This window comes from Silurus aristotelis (assembly GCF_946808225.1).
Source record: "Silurus aristotelis genome assembly, chromosome: 29".
Classification (NCBI taxonomy): Eukaryota; Metazoa; Chordata; class Actinopteri; order Siluriformes; family Siluridae; genus Silurus; species Silurus aristotelis.
In genome coordinates, this window is record NC_139602.1 from 9,460,741 (window position 1) to 9,478,017 (window position 17,277).

Below are 17,277 nucleotides of genomic sequence, written 5' to 3' on the forward strand. Positions count from 1 at the left end.
GCTTCTGGAAAGTTGTTCCAGACTTAAGACTTTTCTTTTTTTAGAAGAAACCCCCCTCTTTCTTTTTCATTGCTTTTATTTTTCTCATGGGCTTGGTTTGCCACTTGAGATGAGGTCTTGGCAGATGAGGTCTAGGCAGTCTTCCATCTGTCTTCTAATATTGTGTTGATGGACTCCAAAGTCCTTGAGAAATTTATAACCACACATCTACACATTCAAACCCCCCAAACACTCCCAGCCATGGAGTTTCACAAGAAGTGCTACCGTATTCCAGGCTTTGTTGAAAAGCGATTGAATGGGGTGTCCTGTGTGTAGTGCTCACAAAGCCCTTCTGTTACTCATGCAAAGTAGTCAGCTGTTGGACCGGCCCTTCCTTCTCTTTCTCGTATAACCGAAGAACGGCAGCGGAATGCCCTGATTGGAGATTCCCCATCCTGATGTGGCAGAACTGGAAATGCTTGCTGTAGAAATGAACCCAGGGTTCTGGTTGATTGTAAATAATTCCAATGTCTTTGCTTTCACAGAATGTGTGAGCCCAGTCCTCCTGTGAAACAAACCCATGCAAGTGGTAATGTGACCATGGTGGGCATCGGCATCAAGTTGGAGGAGGTGTCTGGTGATGGAGGCGGAGCCAAGAAGTCCTCACCTTTGTGCGATTGGCCATCGCGGCTGCCAGCCGAACGAGTCGACACAGACAAGTCTTCGGCTCGTAGCGCTCAGTCCCCTTTGGTAAGCATAATGCTTATGTAGCATAGATTCACCAGATCTACAAGGTAGATCATAATGACCCTCAATGGCTTGTTCCTTTCTCAGAACCAAACACCGAGTTGTGAGGTTAATTCTTATGAATAGGCCTGGGATCCAGAGCTAAAATTGTCCAGGGTGAAAAAGCATTGACCTTTTTAAGTTGCCCTAGAGCTTTAATTGCCCCCAAACATTACACCTTTTGAGCGAGAATTACGAGGTGGCATCCTAAAGTTTCAAGACTAGTTTTGGTAACACGCCAGCAAATGGTAGCACAAGGCTGCACGCACAGTCACAGGGAGCACCGACCTTCATAAGTCAGTGTGCCAAAAGACATCGTCCTGTGTAAATCTGGAGCTGGTGAAAAATGAAACAAATTAAGACTTCTAGGATGTATTCCAGAGGGGAACACTGGGAGCACTTTAGTGCTGTGCAAGGGGACTATTAAGAAGGTGATGGTGTATAAAGCGCTAGTCTTAAAACTTTTTGATACCACCTCGTATGTATCAATGTACGACTAGCTTGAGATGTAAAAAATCAGTTTAGTTCAAACATTACAGTCCGCACTTTAATGATCTGACTGTATATCACTGCTCAGCCCCATTTGTAACTAATTACTCTGCACTTATACCCTTTTTCCTTTCATAACCAGAATATAATGTATTTATGCTAGTGTAATACTGGATATTTACCCTGTCTTAATGACCAAACATTATTTTCATTCACTTGGTGTACACCCTTTATATACACAGGCAAGTTCACCCAGCAAAGAGCTAACACGCACACTCAGTCCCAGCAGTGTGGATGTCCTGAACAGGACCAACGGCAGGCCTGAAGTCCACCCGAAAGACAGCGAGGGTGAGTTCTAGCTTTAAGGATAAAGTCTTTCTTCAATACAATTCTTTACTATGGTCATTTCAAACAACAAGGTCGAGAAAGAGCCAAATCTTGGCATTTGGAGTTCAAACGGAGGCCAATTGTCTCTCATAGCTCTCGGCCACTTTTGAAATCAAGTGTTCGTGGCAGGTCGAGAGGCAGGGACTTAATGATCAAAATAAAAGGTCCATATTAGAAAAGCAGTGGACTGCAAAGAGTCCATCTTCCCTTTTTGTTGCCCAGCAATACACAATTTCCTATTTACCCCACATGACAATGCAAGTGCATGAATTGAAGGTCGTTTCTGTAGTCTTGCATTAATGAAGCAACAATGCCAATCCAGTTCTAAGGGAAGTTTGTCAGTTTACACTGCTGTTTTTTAGGGTGTGAATTCTAAATAATTAGCTAGAAGTGTTTTGCATGATAATGCCATTCCAATCAAATGACTCCGTTCCGAAACTCCTTATAGACAAATGATACTGCTGAAATATTCACAGCATTCACTCGAGTGTATCATGGTGATGTGATGATATCATTTTTTTCTTCTTCACATTGATGATCTATCATAACAACTATGAGAATATATTTACGTAACTTTTCACTTTGATTGCTCTCGTTCTAATCATTTATAATATGCTGATCTTGCATTAAAGAGACACTTATATAGGTAATATATTTATATATTTTATAAAATGTATTTTTGTCCCAAACTTTTATAATAGTAATATATTTGGCAATTATGTGCAATGAATTTACTAAGATAATAATTTTCAGGGTTTCTTAACAGTATAAAAAAAGTATAAAAAAAAGTATGGAATTTGATTTGAATAATTTCCAGGTTTTTATTAGTATATAAAAAACAACAACACGGATTTTAAGTATTGTATTGTTTCTCCATCCGATTGCCTATTTGTTTTTTTTTGTTTTTTTATATATATATAAAATGAAGAATTTGCAATTTGAATTTTTTTATAAAACAAACAAACATTGGATCCAAATGTACTTTTATACACCAATCCATATACATTTGAAAAACGGTGTTTTCGTCTAAAGCCGCTTCACGTTCACACTTTTGTTTTCAATCATTTCCCAAACGTTCCTCATCCACATAGAAATGTCTGAAAACACTTACGTCGCTGTACTGCACGAGCAAGACGCTTCGACCTGCGTCATTTCCGCCTGCCGTTTATTTCATTTCCGGCTCTTTGAAACGTCTCGGGAACGACTAAAAAAACCAGCGTTTTCAAAAGCTTCCATTTTTACAGTTCACCCCATGCGACTTGAAAACTGCATTTTCAAATGTTATTCACTTCGAAGAACGTTTTCAAAAAGCTACGTTTTCGTTGACTAGAAAACGCCGTCTCTTTGTGAACGGAAGGTCAAAACGGAGAGAAAATGATATGTTTTCACGCTAAAACGTATTAGTGTGGATAAGGCCAAAAGGTGTTTTTGTTAATGGATATTAGTGCAGTTTTGTTTCTTGGCGGATTGCACATGAACGATACTTCTGTTGCTTTAGGATTGAATGTTTACGCTTTTTAAAATGAAACTTTATAAATGATTAACATTGCACTGTTTTAGAATTGCAGTTGTAATAAAATGCTGTGCATCGAATGTGGTTTGGTGTCTTATAATTTTGTCTTAAAAATCTTTAGGGAAAACCGCAAAAGTCTGGAAAAGTCTGGAATTTCAAAATAACTAAAAATGTGCAGGAACCCTGAATTGTTACATGCACAATGTAACTATAATTGTAGACGTTTTCTGCCACCTGTTTTACTGCTGCTACACACTACTTTTCCCTTAATTGAAATATACAGTTATATATATATATATATATATATATATATATATATATATATATATATATATATATATATATATATATATATATATATATATATATATAATTATTTTTTTTTTACTTTAATTTTACAGTGAGCAATTTCAACCAAACAATTTCCCTACAGGATGAATAATGTATTCGGATTCAACATGCTTCCGTTAAAACATCCGTAACCACCGAAATCTTTTAAAGATGGTGTTTGATTTATTGATTTATTATTTTTTTTATTTTTTGGTTTATCAGTGCTGCCAACAATCGAGAAAATCCTGAACACAGACTGGAGAGAGAAGCTCTTGGGAAAGGGATTCTCAGGCACCGCCAATGTCAAAGGTGAAAGAGACTGTTGCAGAAAAACATGCTGTCAAGTCGAGGGCTTGGTGTCGCATAACGTTTCAATATATTACTGCGGGAAGCATTTGTGGGAAATGTTCTTCTTCTTTTTTTTTTTTTATTTTATTTTATTAGTTTTCTTTTCTCTATTATTTACCTTACTGTTGAACCTAAAATGAAAAACTGTGTTTGTGCAGGCACTCCAGAAAGCCTAGCTGAGAAGGAGCTTCAGCTGTTGCTGATGATTAACCAGTTGTCTGGGCTGAGGGAGCAGTTGCTGGGAGCACACTCAGAGCAGAGGAACATGGCTGCCTTGCTCCTGGAGAAACAGCAGCAGCAGATGGAGCTGGCCCGACAGCAACAGGAACAGGTGAGGAGACGAACAAGGAACTGGTGAAATGGCAACAATGGATAATGAATGGGTGTGTAAGATCATTCGACAATGATAGTGTCACGATCAAAGACAAAAGTATTTAAGAGAACCAAACAAACTAGATCATTGCCCAAAAGTGGTGTCTGGATCTGCTCACTGTAGTGTTCCAAATAGCCGTATCTGTATCTGTTTACCACACCAAACATTCAGATGTATATCTGGATTTGGATTTAAGCCCACAGTAGGTGTGAAGGTTTTTTTATTATTATTTTTTTTTTTTTTTAAGTGTAATTAAATTTGTCATACCACTTCTCTGGAAACACTGAAGAAAAAAAATCTAGGGGAAAACCCTAGCTGTAGAAATGACTGCAACATCAGAAAGCTGTGTGATTTCTTGCTGCACCAGTCCAGTTTTCAATTAGTATATAAAGAAATATTTTTAGTTTTTTCCCTGCATATAATTTTTTTTCCCTTTGGAATGGTTTTTTACACTTACTAAGGATTCCCCCCGGGGTTCTTGTTTTTTTTCTTTACATTTTACAGGTCTATCTAGTCTGAACCTCAACCAGATGTGTTCTGTGAACCTATTTGTATCTGGAACATATTTGTATTCGATTATATACCTAGTGCATGAATGTCTTTGTGACTGATGTTTGTGTGTGTTTCAGATTGCTAAACAGCAGCAGCAGCTGATCCAACAGCAGCACAAGATCAACCTCCTGCAGCAGCAGATCCAGGTGAAGCCTCACCACATCCACCATAAATCGCGATTGGTTTCAGGGAGTGTAGCTGGTGATTGCATGACCATCTGAGTGACCGTGTGCCCTTTTTGCCTCAGCAGGTGAATTTGCCCTACGTTATGATCCCGGCTTTTCACCCGAACGCCCAGCCTATGCCCGTGTCCTCCGATACGCAGATGGGGCTCCCGATTCAGCCGATCCCCTGCAAACCGGGTGAGTGACTCGTTTAACCGGGTCCTTATTACAAAGAAACGGCGCACTTTTATAACCCGAAAGGTTAATCAGAAACGAACCCTGATAGAAGAATGAATAAAGTTCTAACAATGAGGAAATAAAAAACACCTGCCTGCCTGAAGGAGAGGGCAGTGCACAGATACACAATCGTGTTATGTTTGCAGGTGAGTTTATACACGTTTATCTTTGTACATCTCTGTGTGGTATGCATTGTGCTCTCGGGTGGAAGGTTAGAAATTTAATTAAGTGCTGCTCCAAAAAACACACGTGTGCATTGTCAAAACACTGACTAAACCTGTATCATGGGGGGGACAAAGGGAGTCTGATGGTTACTTACCAGAGCTCATACCTCTTTCAGGAATATTTAAATTTCTCCATCCTTTTCTTTCTCTTAAGTTTATTTAATCTTCTCCATCGGTCACTCTGCACTGAAAGATCAAGCAAATAGGCAGTGCAAAAAGTCATCTACACAGTATATGGACATCCCAACATCCCATTCCACATTTAGTCGCCGTTTCATGTCCATAACCTCCACTCTCTTTTAAGAAGATGCTCCACTAATCTATTTTGGTGGATAGCATAGCAAGAGATCTTCCAGTCTAACCCATGTGAAGCATATCTTCATGGAGCCGGCTTTGTGCTCCGGGGTATTGACATGCCTGAACATGTTTGGGTCTCCTAGTTCAAGTGAAGGGGAAATTACATTCAACATCCAACAATGTTTTTGGTGGAAACGGTTTGGGGGAAGAATCTTATGAGGCTTGAAGTGTCAGGTGTCCCAATACTTTTGTCCAAAAGGACATGTTTGAGGCCACACTTTTCCGAAGTTTTTAGGTGAAATTTGGGAATTTCTGGAAAGATTCAAGAAAGCTCTATAATATTTTTATTATTTTTTATTAATAAATTTCTTTTTTTTTTTTTTTATCAAGCGACTTAAGGGCATCTTGAGACGCTTCAGATTTCAACAAATTAAAAAAATAATAATTGTGTAATTACATTTATGCCACTTGTGTCCATGTAACTACATTCATAATTCAGTTCCATTCACATTACTAAACTTTAATTCAGTATCGATTATTTTATTATTTATTACATTATTTATATATTACAATTTATTATTGTTCTCTCTTAAATTTTTCTTGTTTTGACACTTTTCTATCTTTTACTTATTTATTTATTTTTTTTCTTTGTTCTTTCTTTCCCTCGTTCTTTTTTTTTTCCTTACGGTTCTTTTCATCTTGGTAAGCTCTTTCATGCATCTTTTCTATACCTTCCATCTACTTTCTTTTTCTTAATTTGTTTGTCTTTGTTCCTTCTCTTTCTTTCTTCCTTCCTTCCTTCCTTTATCATTTTGTATAAATGGAGTGTTTTTGTTTCTGAAATCCTGTCCCTCTTGTCGCGTTGAGAGTCAAGTCTGCATTGTGTAACTGTTAGCTTTTACTCAACATGAGTGGAGGAACCGGGTTCGGCGGCTTGATCTTCTCACATTGATCCAATGCTTTCTGTCCAGGAGATCTAAGCAAATGATTAGAAATATTAACAACCTCCACACCTTTTTAAAGTTTTTTTTTTTTTCGCCCTTCTGTGATCCAAGGTTGCAGAGTGCGATTTGTCTTTTGTTAATGTGTCGCAATGCACAATGATTTAAAAAAGAAAGAAAGGGAGGGATAAAAAAAAAGAAAAAATACAACGATGACACCTGGGTCATAGGCAATTTTCTGATGAATAAAATTCTCAGAAACCTCCGAGTTTCTGACCTCAGTGCATCTCGGTTTTCGATTTCCCTTTTTTCTTTCCTCGTTCCCTTAATCTCAAGGTCTAATTTTTAAATAAAAGCAGTAATTGTGCGCATGAATGCCTCAGTGCTGGTGTTCCCGCTTTTGTTCGCCTTGTGTAAACACGAGAAGCTCGACGAGAGGTCAGACGAGTTGAATTGCTTCTCGGTGCACAGAGTGTCGAAGGCCTCAGCAGAGGCTCAGGGTTGGTTTTTTTTTTTTATTTCGCCGTTTCTACTGACGGTGGTGATGGAAAGCCACGGACAAGCCGGAGCACAAAAGTACACAGTGCTCCCTTAAGGTGGGGGAAAAAGCCACTAAAAAAAGGCTGTTGGACCTGTTATGTCTTTTTGTTGTTGTTTTGTCAGGATTCAAAGCTTTGGGTTAGGAACTTGACCGCTACCCTGGTCAATGAGTTAATTGCATTGGGGGTAAAACCACAAGTAAACATTCTTCTTAATTTTGTTTATTTTTGTAATTAAGGAAATTACTATCGAAACATTTGTTAAAATATTCTATCAGCACCGTTAAGAGTTTGCACGATTGAGGTTTCTGCATTTTCTTTGTTTTCAGTGGAATATCCAATGCCACTACGCCCAAATCCTCACTCCACCCCTATCAAAAGATCCAGTGGTACAGTCTTTCAACAGGTATACTGTCCATTCTTTTATATCTTCTCAGCAGTATTTGCTATTTTTAGCTTTCTGAATCGAATTTCTCCTTTTGATATAGGAGAGCAGTCAGCCATTGAACCTTACAGCCAAACCCAAGAGCCCCCAAACAATGGATCTTCACTCATCCCATCTCCAGCCCACTTACAGGACTAGAGAGCTCCAGCACAGCCCTTCTCGACCTGCGCTCAGCCTTGGTATGTTATACGCACGTAAAAAACACATTCATGTACATATACCACTTGTTGGTGTATATTACTGAGTGTATTTACACACTGAGGTTTGTTCTTTTGTCACGTGACCATAATTATCGTAACAATAATCTCAAGATGCGGACCAAAAAAAACACGATCCATTGCATTGTGTAGCATCTATGGGAGACGCATGATAAAAGAACGAACGACTCAGGGCCCAGGGTACTCAGGGTACTCGACTACTCAATTCTGTTTCCTGTGTAATGCACCGCTTAGCGTCTACTGGAGTCACGTGATTTAAAGAATAAACAACCCGGACTAAAAGAGTTGAGAGATGAATTGCTCAATACTGTTTCCTGTACATAACCTAGAATCATGCTTGGCTCATTCTAATGAATCACTCTTTGAGTCGACTCGTTCGTCTGAGTCACGAATCGTTTGTAAACGACTCGTCACTAGAGTGTATCAGGTACAGCAGTGTGTTTTCCCCTTTCATCTCAGCCTGTTAATGATCGTACTTATGGTCTTCTAAGTGGCGCTCTTTTTCCATAAACCCCAAGAGACTCGTATTTGAATTCACGATTCAACTCTGGAAGACGACGTTTTCTGGAAGACGGTGAAAACATTTCTGGTACTAGTTACAGTTTTTTCCACACACACACACAGTCCATATAGGGCTTAATAAAAATGGACTCCTGGGTCAAACAAAAAAATGGCAAGATTGTAATGGTGTTTAACCACAAATTATTGGTCATGGAATAAACATGAATGAAGCATTTCTTTTCGTGCGTGCTCAATTTCCAATCAGATTTCTTGTTAAGACAATTGAAAATACAGATTCTGCCATTCCTTTGATCAGAGGTTGCACAGACCGGGTGATTAATACGTAATTATTTGCCACTCTGCAAAGCTGATGCAACCACTAGTCTGGGTGGTGGAAAAACCAGTGATGGTAAGAAAAATCACCTGCATGTTGCATGAGACTACGCTGGGAGAAAGTGATTTGATGGAACATTTTGACTTTTGACTGCTATTACCTTATTTGAAGTAGAGAACACACACACACACACACACACACACACTGCATAGGGTCGATACACAAATTTATTAGCAAGGACTGGTTGAATAAAACGAAGCTTTTAATGGATGAGAAAATGTAAAACTGTTAGACTACAGTCAGTAACATTAGTCTAAGTTGGTCTATATTGTAGTTGTACCTCTTGTCTATATGTGTGTGCGCGTGTGTGTGGGCAGTTGAACTAAAGTACGTCAAGCTGATGCTGTTGCTCAGCATTGTATTGAAACTGCATAAATGTTTCCCTTTTCGATACAGGTATACAGGTAGTTCTGGTTTATGTAAATTCTATAAATGTTACCAACAGTTTAAAAAAAAAAAAAAATATTTTACTGCATTTCATATTGTGTATGGGTGTGTGTGTGTGTGTGTGTGGGTGTGTATTCATGTGAAGGATCAGTATACTTATGCATTCATTAAGCCCTGAAGGATTTCATTTATTTTTTTTTATTTTCATGGTTTCCTGCCAAATGCCTATTTTACATTTTCTTATCATCCTTCCCTTTACAAAATCAGCAAACTGATATGTCTCAATTTGTCACACGCGCTCGCACAACAGCTGATAAAGAGCTATAGGACTTTTTCAGTAATCGGCAGTCGATAATACACGATCAGTACTTTCACCTTTGTGCTCTTCTTTTCGTATTGACTTTCCGCTTGTGTTTTTTTTTTATTTTTTTTTTTTAACATTTCTTTTATAACTTTTCTCATTTCATCTGTGACTAAGCAGAAATGTTGAAAAGCTGAGCTTCAACTGTGTGGCTGATCATTAATATAAGGATCGATATCCGTCCTGTATAAGCGCAGTTAGCGGTGTTTACTAAATAAGCTAAGCACTTTGGATGCTAGTTACAGGAATCCACATTGTTGTAGCTAGCATTGCTGATATATATATCTCGAACACACATATATAGATGGTCCCACAGTTACGATGGTTTGATTTTACAATGACAAAATTGTACAAATATTAGAGGTTTCGTGCGTCAGGCAAACGTAGCAGCATGTGCAACACTCTTCACTTGTAAACCGTCGCTCGTCCACACACACACTCGCTACCATAGACATATACTGTATAGTTTATACAGTTTGGTACTATAAAATGCCCTGTTTTGCTTAATTATGTGCTGTAAAATGTTAAATTATTAATATATAATAAAGGCCTGGTCTCATCTTACGATGGAGATGCGTCTTAAAGAATAGTGATCAGTATGGGGGTAGTATTGTTATGTTAATAATTTTACTAATTATTGAACATAATTAAGCAAAACTGGGCAATTTACACTGTATAAACTTTACAGTATATATGTATGTGGCAAGGCGTGAGTTGACGAGTGCCGGTTCACGAGTAGAGGGCGGAGCCAGGTGCGCTCTGATTTAGTGTCCGGTGATGGCGATTAAAAGGAAAGAGATTAAAGAGGTAAAAATGGGCTTTGAAATACCAAAAAATACTAAAATAAATATCCGATTTAACACCAAGACAACTAAACTCCAAGTAAGGCATCTCACAGTGCAGATGTAAACGAAAAATGGTACGAAAATGTAAATGTTGCACGAAAATATAAATATTTGTACAAGTCAAACCATTGTAACTTGAGGACTACATAATTTATATTTTAATACGTGTGTTTGTATGTGTATACAGAGGTAGTCTCACAATGAAATAACTTGCTCACATTTGTACAATGCAAATCAGGACTCGATATGCAATTTCACGTTTGGCGTACGTGGCCTTTCCCTCGTCATGTGGCCGACGGTGTTTTTTTCGCGGCTGCCAAAAACAAAATACCATATAATACAATGCATTATTACATGTTGATTATTTTAATGTGTATAATGACATGCCTTCATGGGCGTAGCCGTGACTCTATAGAGGAGTAATTCTGCTCTTCACCATTCTTCTTCTGCTGTAATTGAGACATTGTTGCCGATTGTCATCTCCTCTAAAGGCTCCCCGATCCAAACGAGAAAATGCGTTAGTCCCCTTCGGGCGTAACCCTTTGAAAGACCGCCTCGTTCTTTTTTCATATTTATTTTAAAGACCATACGTGTGGAACTGAGCCAAGTTCTTTAGGTGTTACAGGAGGGGAGAGGGAAACTAATGATCGTGTGTAAATCTTTCTGTTGTTTCCTTCGCTAGGCTTCTTGGGAGATGGCGATATTGTGAGCCAGACCATTCACGAAGCCCAGCAGCTGTTGCGAGGAGGCCAAGGCTCAGTGAGCCGGGAGAGGGACGGCAACACAAGGCTGGTGAGTCAGCATCTTAAAGCAGTAAGCACCAAGCATTGTCTCGCACACACTTCAGCTTTTAGACGAGGCACCTGGGGCTCTCCGTTTGTCACCGACGCTTACTGAGACATCCGAGAAAGTGTTCAGGGTCACGAGAAGACTTACAGCAGGCCACTCAGATTGGGGTTGGGGAGGGGGAAATGGGGAAGCGCTTTGAGGAACAGCTGGTCCTCAAATGGTTTCATCCCATTCTTCTTCAACATTTATTTTTCTTGGTGTGGCAGAGTGTTCTGAAGTGTCAGCAAACACCTGTCAACAAGTCACTTTTGTTTCTCCAGTGTTTTCAGCTTCGACTGCAGGAAGGAATGATAATTTGCCCTTTGTCATGAATGCAGTTTGATGATAAGCATTCCTCTTAAACCTGTTTTAATTACCTGTCACCATTCAGTCTTGTGTTATTTTTTTTTTTATCGTTATTACAAAAACGGGCGTTGTTTAGTCTAAAGATAAGTGTGTATTTGGTTAAATACGAAGAGGCACGTAGATTATTTCGGTTTTCGGTAGCAGTGCCAATTTTATTCACAAATTGTATTTCTCGTTTGCTTGGTGTGCAGAGCGATTACAAGGAGGCATCCCGAGGCGACCGGATGCACCACAGAGACCGCGTAGATGACGGACAGAACGTCCGGACGAACGAAGAGCATCTCAGCAGCGACTCCGAAGGTATTGCCACAAAACCACAGTCTCGCCACTTACAGCAACTTCCTCATACAAGTCCTCGCGTTTGTTTTTGTGGTAATACGGTCGGGCCCGGATCACAGGCAATAATTTGCATGTTCCACTCTAATTAAATCACTGCAGGCAGCTATTATTTGTTTTGCTTTAGAATTCGTAACAGACGTAAGACAGATAATTAAAGGCTCGCCCAGGATCTGAAGTTTTTTTTAAAGAAAAGGTTCTATTGAAAAAATAAAAAAAGAAAGAACAATACTTCTACCTTTCACCTTAGCCTTCTGTCATGTGGTGTTTCTTTAGGACCGATCGTCTCTGGAGTCGGGGGCTACAGCGACAGCCGGAGCTCCTCTTCCGGTCACATCAAAAGACCCATGAACGCCTTTATGGTGTGGGCAAAGGACGAACGCCGGCGCATCCTACAAGCCTTTCCCGACATGCATAACTCGAGCATCAGCAAGATCTTGGGTGAGAAAAGTTGAAAGAAGAAAAAAAACCCTGCTCATTCACATTTTGCTTTTTTTGTGTGCGTGTGTTTGCACAATGTTAACCCCGGGGAGCCTTTTTTTTCCAGCAAATTCTTCATAATTATTGCTTGTTCTCCACCTTGAATTCTCTCACGTCTTTGTCCTCACAACACTCACCCTTTATTGTTGCCTTGTGGTTTCCTCAATCAGTCCAGGTGTTGCTTACCAAGTCTCCGGGCGCCTCATCTGCTGCTGCTCCGGCACTGATTACCTGGGGGGGGGGCTTAGTATGGGGGTGGGGGTTGTTAGGTGATGGAGAAAGTTGGAAGGCGGCACTGGTTAGGGCATGAACTGCCACCTGGCTTTTCTGGCCGACAGGAAAACACCACCCCGAGCCACCCCCTCCTCCTCCAGCTGCCTTCCTCCCCCTCTTCCTCTGACAAAACACTGACATTCCTTTCCATTGTGCAAAGTCTGAAAAACTCACGCCATTACAAGCCCCCACCGCACCCCCCCCCCACACACACACACACAAACACACACACACACACACACACACACACACACACACACACACACACACACACACTCCCACCCCTGCATCTCCTCCTGCCTGCCTGAGTCTCTCAGAGTCTGTGACCCTGATTGGATTCGTTTGAACTGTTTACTCACCTATTGTTACTGCAGTCTTTTGCCCTGAGAGCATTTTCACATCTTGTTTTTTGTTTTAAAAAACTACAACGAAAACACAACAGGTGAACCGTAAATGTGACATGTACAGTGACCTGCATATTAACACCGCGTCAGCATAATGGATTGTTCAGGATATTCTAAGTCTGAATTGAAAAAATGTGCACTAGAAAACGCAAAATTGTACCATTCAGACCGCAAAAGGGCCTTAAATGAAAACCACAACCGTCGCAACAAACTCGAGCTCCCTGCCTCTCATCCTCAGCTCATTCATTCATCAGAAGCGATTTATCCTGTTCAGGGTTTGCGCTGAAAACGCAGTGTTATCCAGAAAGCGCCAGCAATGTTTTCTTGCAGCACCACCTAGAGGCTCGGAGGACTTGCACAGCCGCTTATATTACTTGTAGCTAGAAATACAAAATACAATTCTGAAGCGGATGTCTGAGCTCTGAAAGTGTTCTTTAGAGAGCAATCAGTCGTCTGGAGGGATATCTATCGTAGAATGACCTGCCCAGGCACCGCACTTAAATCCTATTAACCTGCTCTGGGATGAACTGAACTTCAACTAGTAAACATCTTTGGGAAGTTTTACAAGAATTTGTTGCATTGAAACGAACACGTTTTGCAAAAAAATGGTGGTCCAAACATTTGACACACTGTATATATGAAGCATAAAATATAAAACAGTTATGGTTTATCATGTGTGTATATATACACAATAACTAACAATACTCTGTATAAATACTTTAAAATAATTAACTTTAAAATAATAAAAATTTTTAGATTCCAGTCTTCTGAGACAAATACATTTTTATAAAAAATTGCCAATGAACAGCAAAAACAAAAATTTGCCGTATAGATGTGGATAAACCGATTGTAATTAGGAACAAAAATGCACCAAGAGCAACTTATTTTGACAGTATTCTTGTTGGTGAGGCAAATATGTTGCTGTTTATTGATGATATCGGTCTTGAGAAAGAACTGCATTTCTAATGTATGATTAAAAAAAAAAAAACGAGTCAGATCAGATAATGTCCTTCTGAGGCAGAAGGTGGTTTTGAGACAGAAACTGAGAAAAATTATTTACATGTTTAATAAATGTCAACAGAAACGCATAATTAGATGAGATTGTTTGGCGGCCGATAGTGAGATTAAATTTACTTTTTATTTATCGAAAACATCAAAATGTATAAGTGTTGCGGTGTAGTATACAGAGCCTAATTTTCACCTCGTTGTCGCCCCCTGCAGGCTCACGCTGGAAGTCCATGTCCAACCAGGAGAAGCAGCCATACTACGAGGAGCAGGCCAGGCTGAGCAGACAGCATCTGGAGCGCTACCCCGACTACAAGTACAAGCCCCGGCCGAAGCGCACGTGCATTGTGGAGGGCAGGCGGCTACGTGTGGGCGAGTACAAAGCCATGATGAAGAGCCGCAGACAGGAGCAGCGTGCCTCGTACCCACCCAGGTCAGCAAATCAACCTGACCAGGAGCAGAAACACTTTCCTTTTCAAAAGTGTGATGATTACTTCAGTGTAACAGCGTATCCTGGAGTGGGTTCTTCCTTCTAACCCACAGTAATTATCCAACAATTTTTTTTTCCCGCATGCTTCTATTGAGGTTAAATTTTCCCTCGTTATTTTCATGCAACTTGAAAATATAACACTTTTAAAACGGATTAGGATTTGGCTAATATGAATGATTTATTTAATTTTTTTTACCTTTTTTCAGTCTATTAAAGCACTTGCCTGCATCTTGTCATGTTTCCAAAAAGCGTCAGTCTGATGGTTCGCTCTTATTCACCTCACAGTCAGTCAGATCAGCAGCTGCACTACTCCGCGGCTGAAGCTCCGTACACCGCCAAACCCATGTCCATGACCCTGCCTCTTCACCCTTCCCTGTTGGAGCACTACCTCCCTCGTTCTCTCGAGCCACCCCCAGCCCCGCGTGGCCCGGAGGAGCCGGATGGGCCTCATTCCAAACCGCCTTACAGTGAGGGAGAAGAAAGTGATGGAGGAGAGCGCAGTGAGGGCGAGCTGGTGGTCCTCACTGACTGAGAGAAGAACGAGATTAGATGAGATGAGAGAACTGAGGTGCTGTGAGGTGAAATGTTCAGCTTTTTCTGGGGCAACTTGTGTTTAGGTATTGAGGGTGTACTGAGGAGCAAATCTTTGCTTTCCTTTGATCACTTTATGCCGGCGGTGGCGACAACGTTGAGGAAAAAACAAATAATTAACAATAGATGTTTTCGTCACTTCTGCTGCGGTTGCTCAAAATACTGCACCGTTTTACTTCATAGAGATCAGATCACAGGTAGAAACATGGCGAGATGAAGTAAAGTAAATGCCTCCTGTACATCTCAATTTCTAGGTTTTAACGTTTTAACCTGGACCATCACGTATCAAATCTAATCTATTAGTAAAAGTAATAAACTTCAGGCTCAGAAATCAACAAGTTACAGCAGCAATGACGTCTTCAGTTTCAGGGTAAAACATTTAAACGCTGAAGAACTAAACGTAGGAGAAATGTTGTTATTATTATTATTATGGTTATTATGCGTCTCGTTCCCTAAAATCCATCCGAACCCCCCCTCGCACCCCCCCACTTATTGTCAAAAATCTCAAACATCTGCAGTATATCAGTAATATTTCGCTATGAGGCTAAATAGCCGCCTCAAACAAAACAAATCATCCACACAGGAGGGACTGTTTGAGGTACGGCAATTCTTTCAATGCCTTACCACTTAAATTGACTTTTGTTAGTTATATAGGATTAGTAGCGGTAATTCACAAACTGGTTCTGGTTAAACACTCCATGATCAGTATAATCGCGTTATGAGGACACTGGAAAATGACTAAGGAGCAGCTAGAAGAGAGACGGGGCTACCGGTTTGACCGGCTCGGCCTTGTTTTTTTTTTGTTTTTGTTTTTTTTTGTTTTGCCTGAATGGTTTTGTATTCAATGCTATTAATAAGTTTACATAGTTTTAATCTGCATTAGAAACGTTCCCAGCAGCTGTGTTTTAATCCTATAGAAACCTCAATGCCGAATATCATCGCGGACTTAAAGGCCGCGTTATTAGCATTGTTAATGTCACCGAGGCTTGGAGGCGAGCACTTCCCCTGCTTTCACGTCGAGTTCCTGTTCAGAGCCGAATGCGGTACTTCCCACACCCAGAGTGCTGAAAGAGAAACACTTAGAGATGCTTATTTGTGACGGAAAAGGGAAAAAAAATCGATCAATAAAAGCAACTAGGAAAGGTTAAGGAACTGGAATTGTTTCTTTTCCACATGAGTAAAAGGTACCACAAGGTGCTTTTCCTGGTTGCTGGTATGGTACCATTTGGCATCAGTTGTTCCTTTAGTGTGTGTGTGTGTGTGTGTGTGTGTGTGTGTGTGTGTGTGTGTGTTAGTCTGTAATCAGATTTACATGTTCAGTGGGCAAATTATGTAAATGTATCATGAGAGGGGTCAAAAAACAAAAAAACAAAACCTACACATTGAAGGTACAAAAGATGGTAGTACCTTTCCAGCAACAGTACTGTTGGGTACCTTTTATATTTTATGTGTACGAGTTGTTAGAGTGCCCCCTCTGCTGGTTAATAGCGGTATTGACTTCAAATACTGATTAAATCCCACAGAACTTAAGGCATCTAAAATTTAATTACATTTAATTAAAAAGAGCACCTATATTAAAAGATATGTATATAAATAAATCTTAGCTGGATGAGTAAGGATTATAAAGCAAACTGTGAGCAGGAATGCATCAGGCCTGGCATTTGTCCCCAAATTGAGTTTAGTTTGTGTGTGTATATAGCGTGGGTTTGATTACATTTTTTTTTTTTTTTTTTTTTTTTCATTTATTGCACCTCACAGCTTTTGGCTTTTGGACACTTCTACCTGCCATTTACATGTTTGTTTGTTTAATTTTTTTTGTTAGCTGAAATGAGATGAAAAGAAGAAATATCAGTGTCTTTAGAAACTTAGGAATGAAAGGAAGAACGGCCTCGCGATAGCTGGCAAATAAAACGAACATGCTGGAATTATAATGTATATAATTTAAAATAGGAACGGATACGATTTGTACCTTACCTGTAATATCAGATTTTTAAAAAGAAAAGAAACAAAAACATGATTTGGTCTACTTACTTAAATAAAAAAAAAAATAAAAAAAAGCAGCTGTTGTAAATATAGATTATAGACTTTATTTTGTTTATAAAAGTGTATAAGTTAAAGTTGTACATTTTTCCCTGTATGTTTCTTTTTTTTTTTTGGTTTGTTTTGAGGTTTTAATAAAAACAAATGTTCCTTT

The 17,277-nt window shown here is 39.6% G+C and overlaps 1 protein-coding gene and 1 long non-coding RNA gene across 21 annotated transcripts in view; one reads left to right on the top strand and one right to left on the bottom strand.

Moving 5' to 3' along the window:
- sox13 (SRY-box transcription factor 13) overlaps window positions 1–17,277 on the top strand; it is a 35,219-nt gene extending 17,942 nt beyond the window's left edge. For 7 of the 20 annotated variants that reach the window (XM_083535290.1, XM_083535274.1, XM_083535292.1 and 4 more), the window contains 13 exons: window positions 525–729; window positions 1,497–1,602; window positions 3,707–3,793; window positions 3,991–4,163; window positions 4,835–4,903; window positions 5,005–5,119; window positions 7,489–7,565; window positions 7,648–7,783; window positions 10,993–11,102; window positions 11,696–11,804; window positions 12,117–12,281; window positions 14,219–14,435; window positions 14,778–17,277. In XM_083535290.1, the coding sequence (XP_083391416.1) occupies window positions 526–729; window positions 1,497–1,602; window positions 3,707–3,793; window positions 3,991–4,163; window positions 4,835–4,903; window positions 5,005–5,119; window positions 7,489–7,565; window positions 7,648–7,783; window positions 10,993–11,102; window positions 11,696–11,804; window positions 12,117–12,281; window positions 14,219–14,435; window positions 14,778–15,024 (1,815 nt within the window). In that variant the 5' untranslated portion in view covers window position 525 and the 3' untranslated portion in view covers window positions 15,025–17,277. Of the gene's footprint in view, window positions 1–524; window positions 730–1,496; window positions 1,603–3,706; window positions 3,794–3,990; window positions 4,164–4,834; window positions 4,904–5,004; window positions 5,120–7,488; window positions 7,566–7,647; window positions 7,784–10,992; window positions 11,103–11,695; window positions 11,805–12,116; window positions 12,282–14,218; window positions 14,545–14,777 lie in introns of all 20 variants that reach the window. The other 13 variants (XM_083535293.1, XM_083535276.1, XM_083535287.1 and 10 more) reach the window with 7 other exon arrangements.
- On the bottom strand, window positions 9,545–10,995 carry LOC310722770. Its single transcript, XR_014532489.1, has 2 exons — window positions 9,903–10,995; window positions 9,545–9,737 (listed from the first exon to the last, which is right to left on the bottom strand). It is a non-coding gene; the product is annotated as an uncharacterized lncRNA (long non-coding RNA).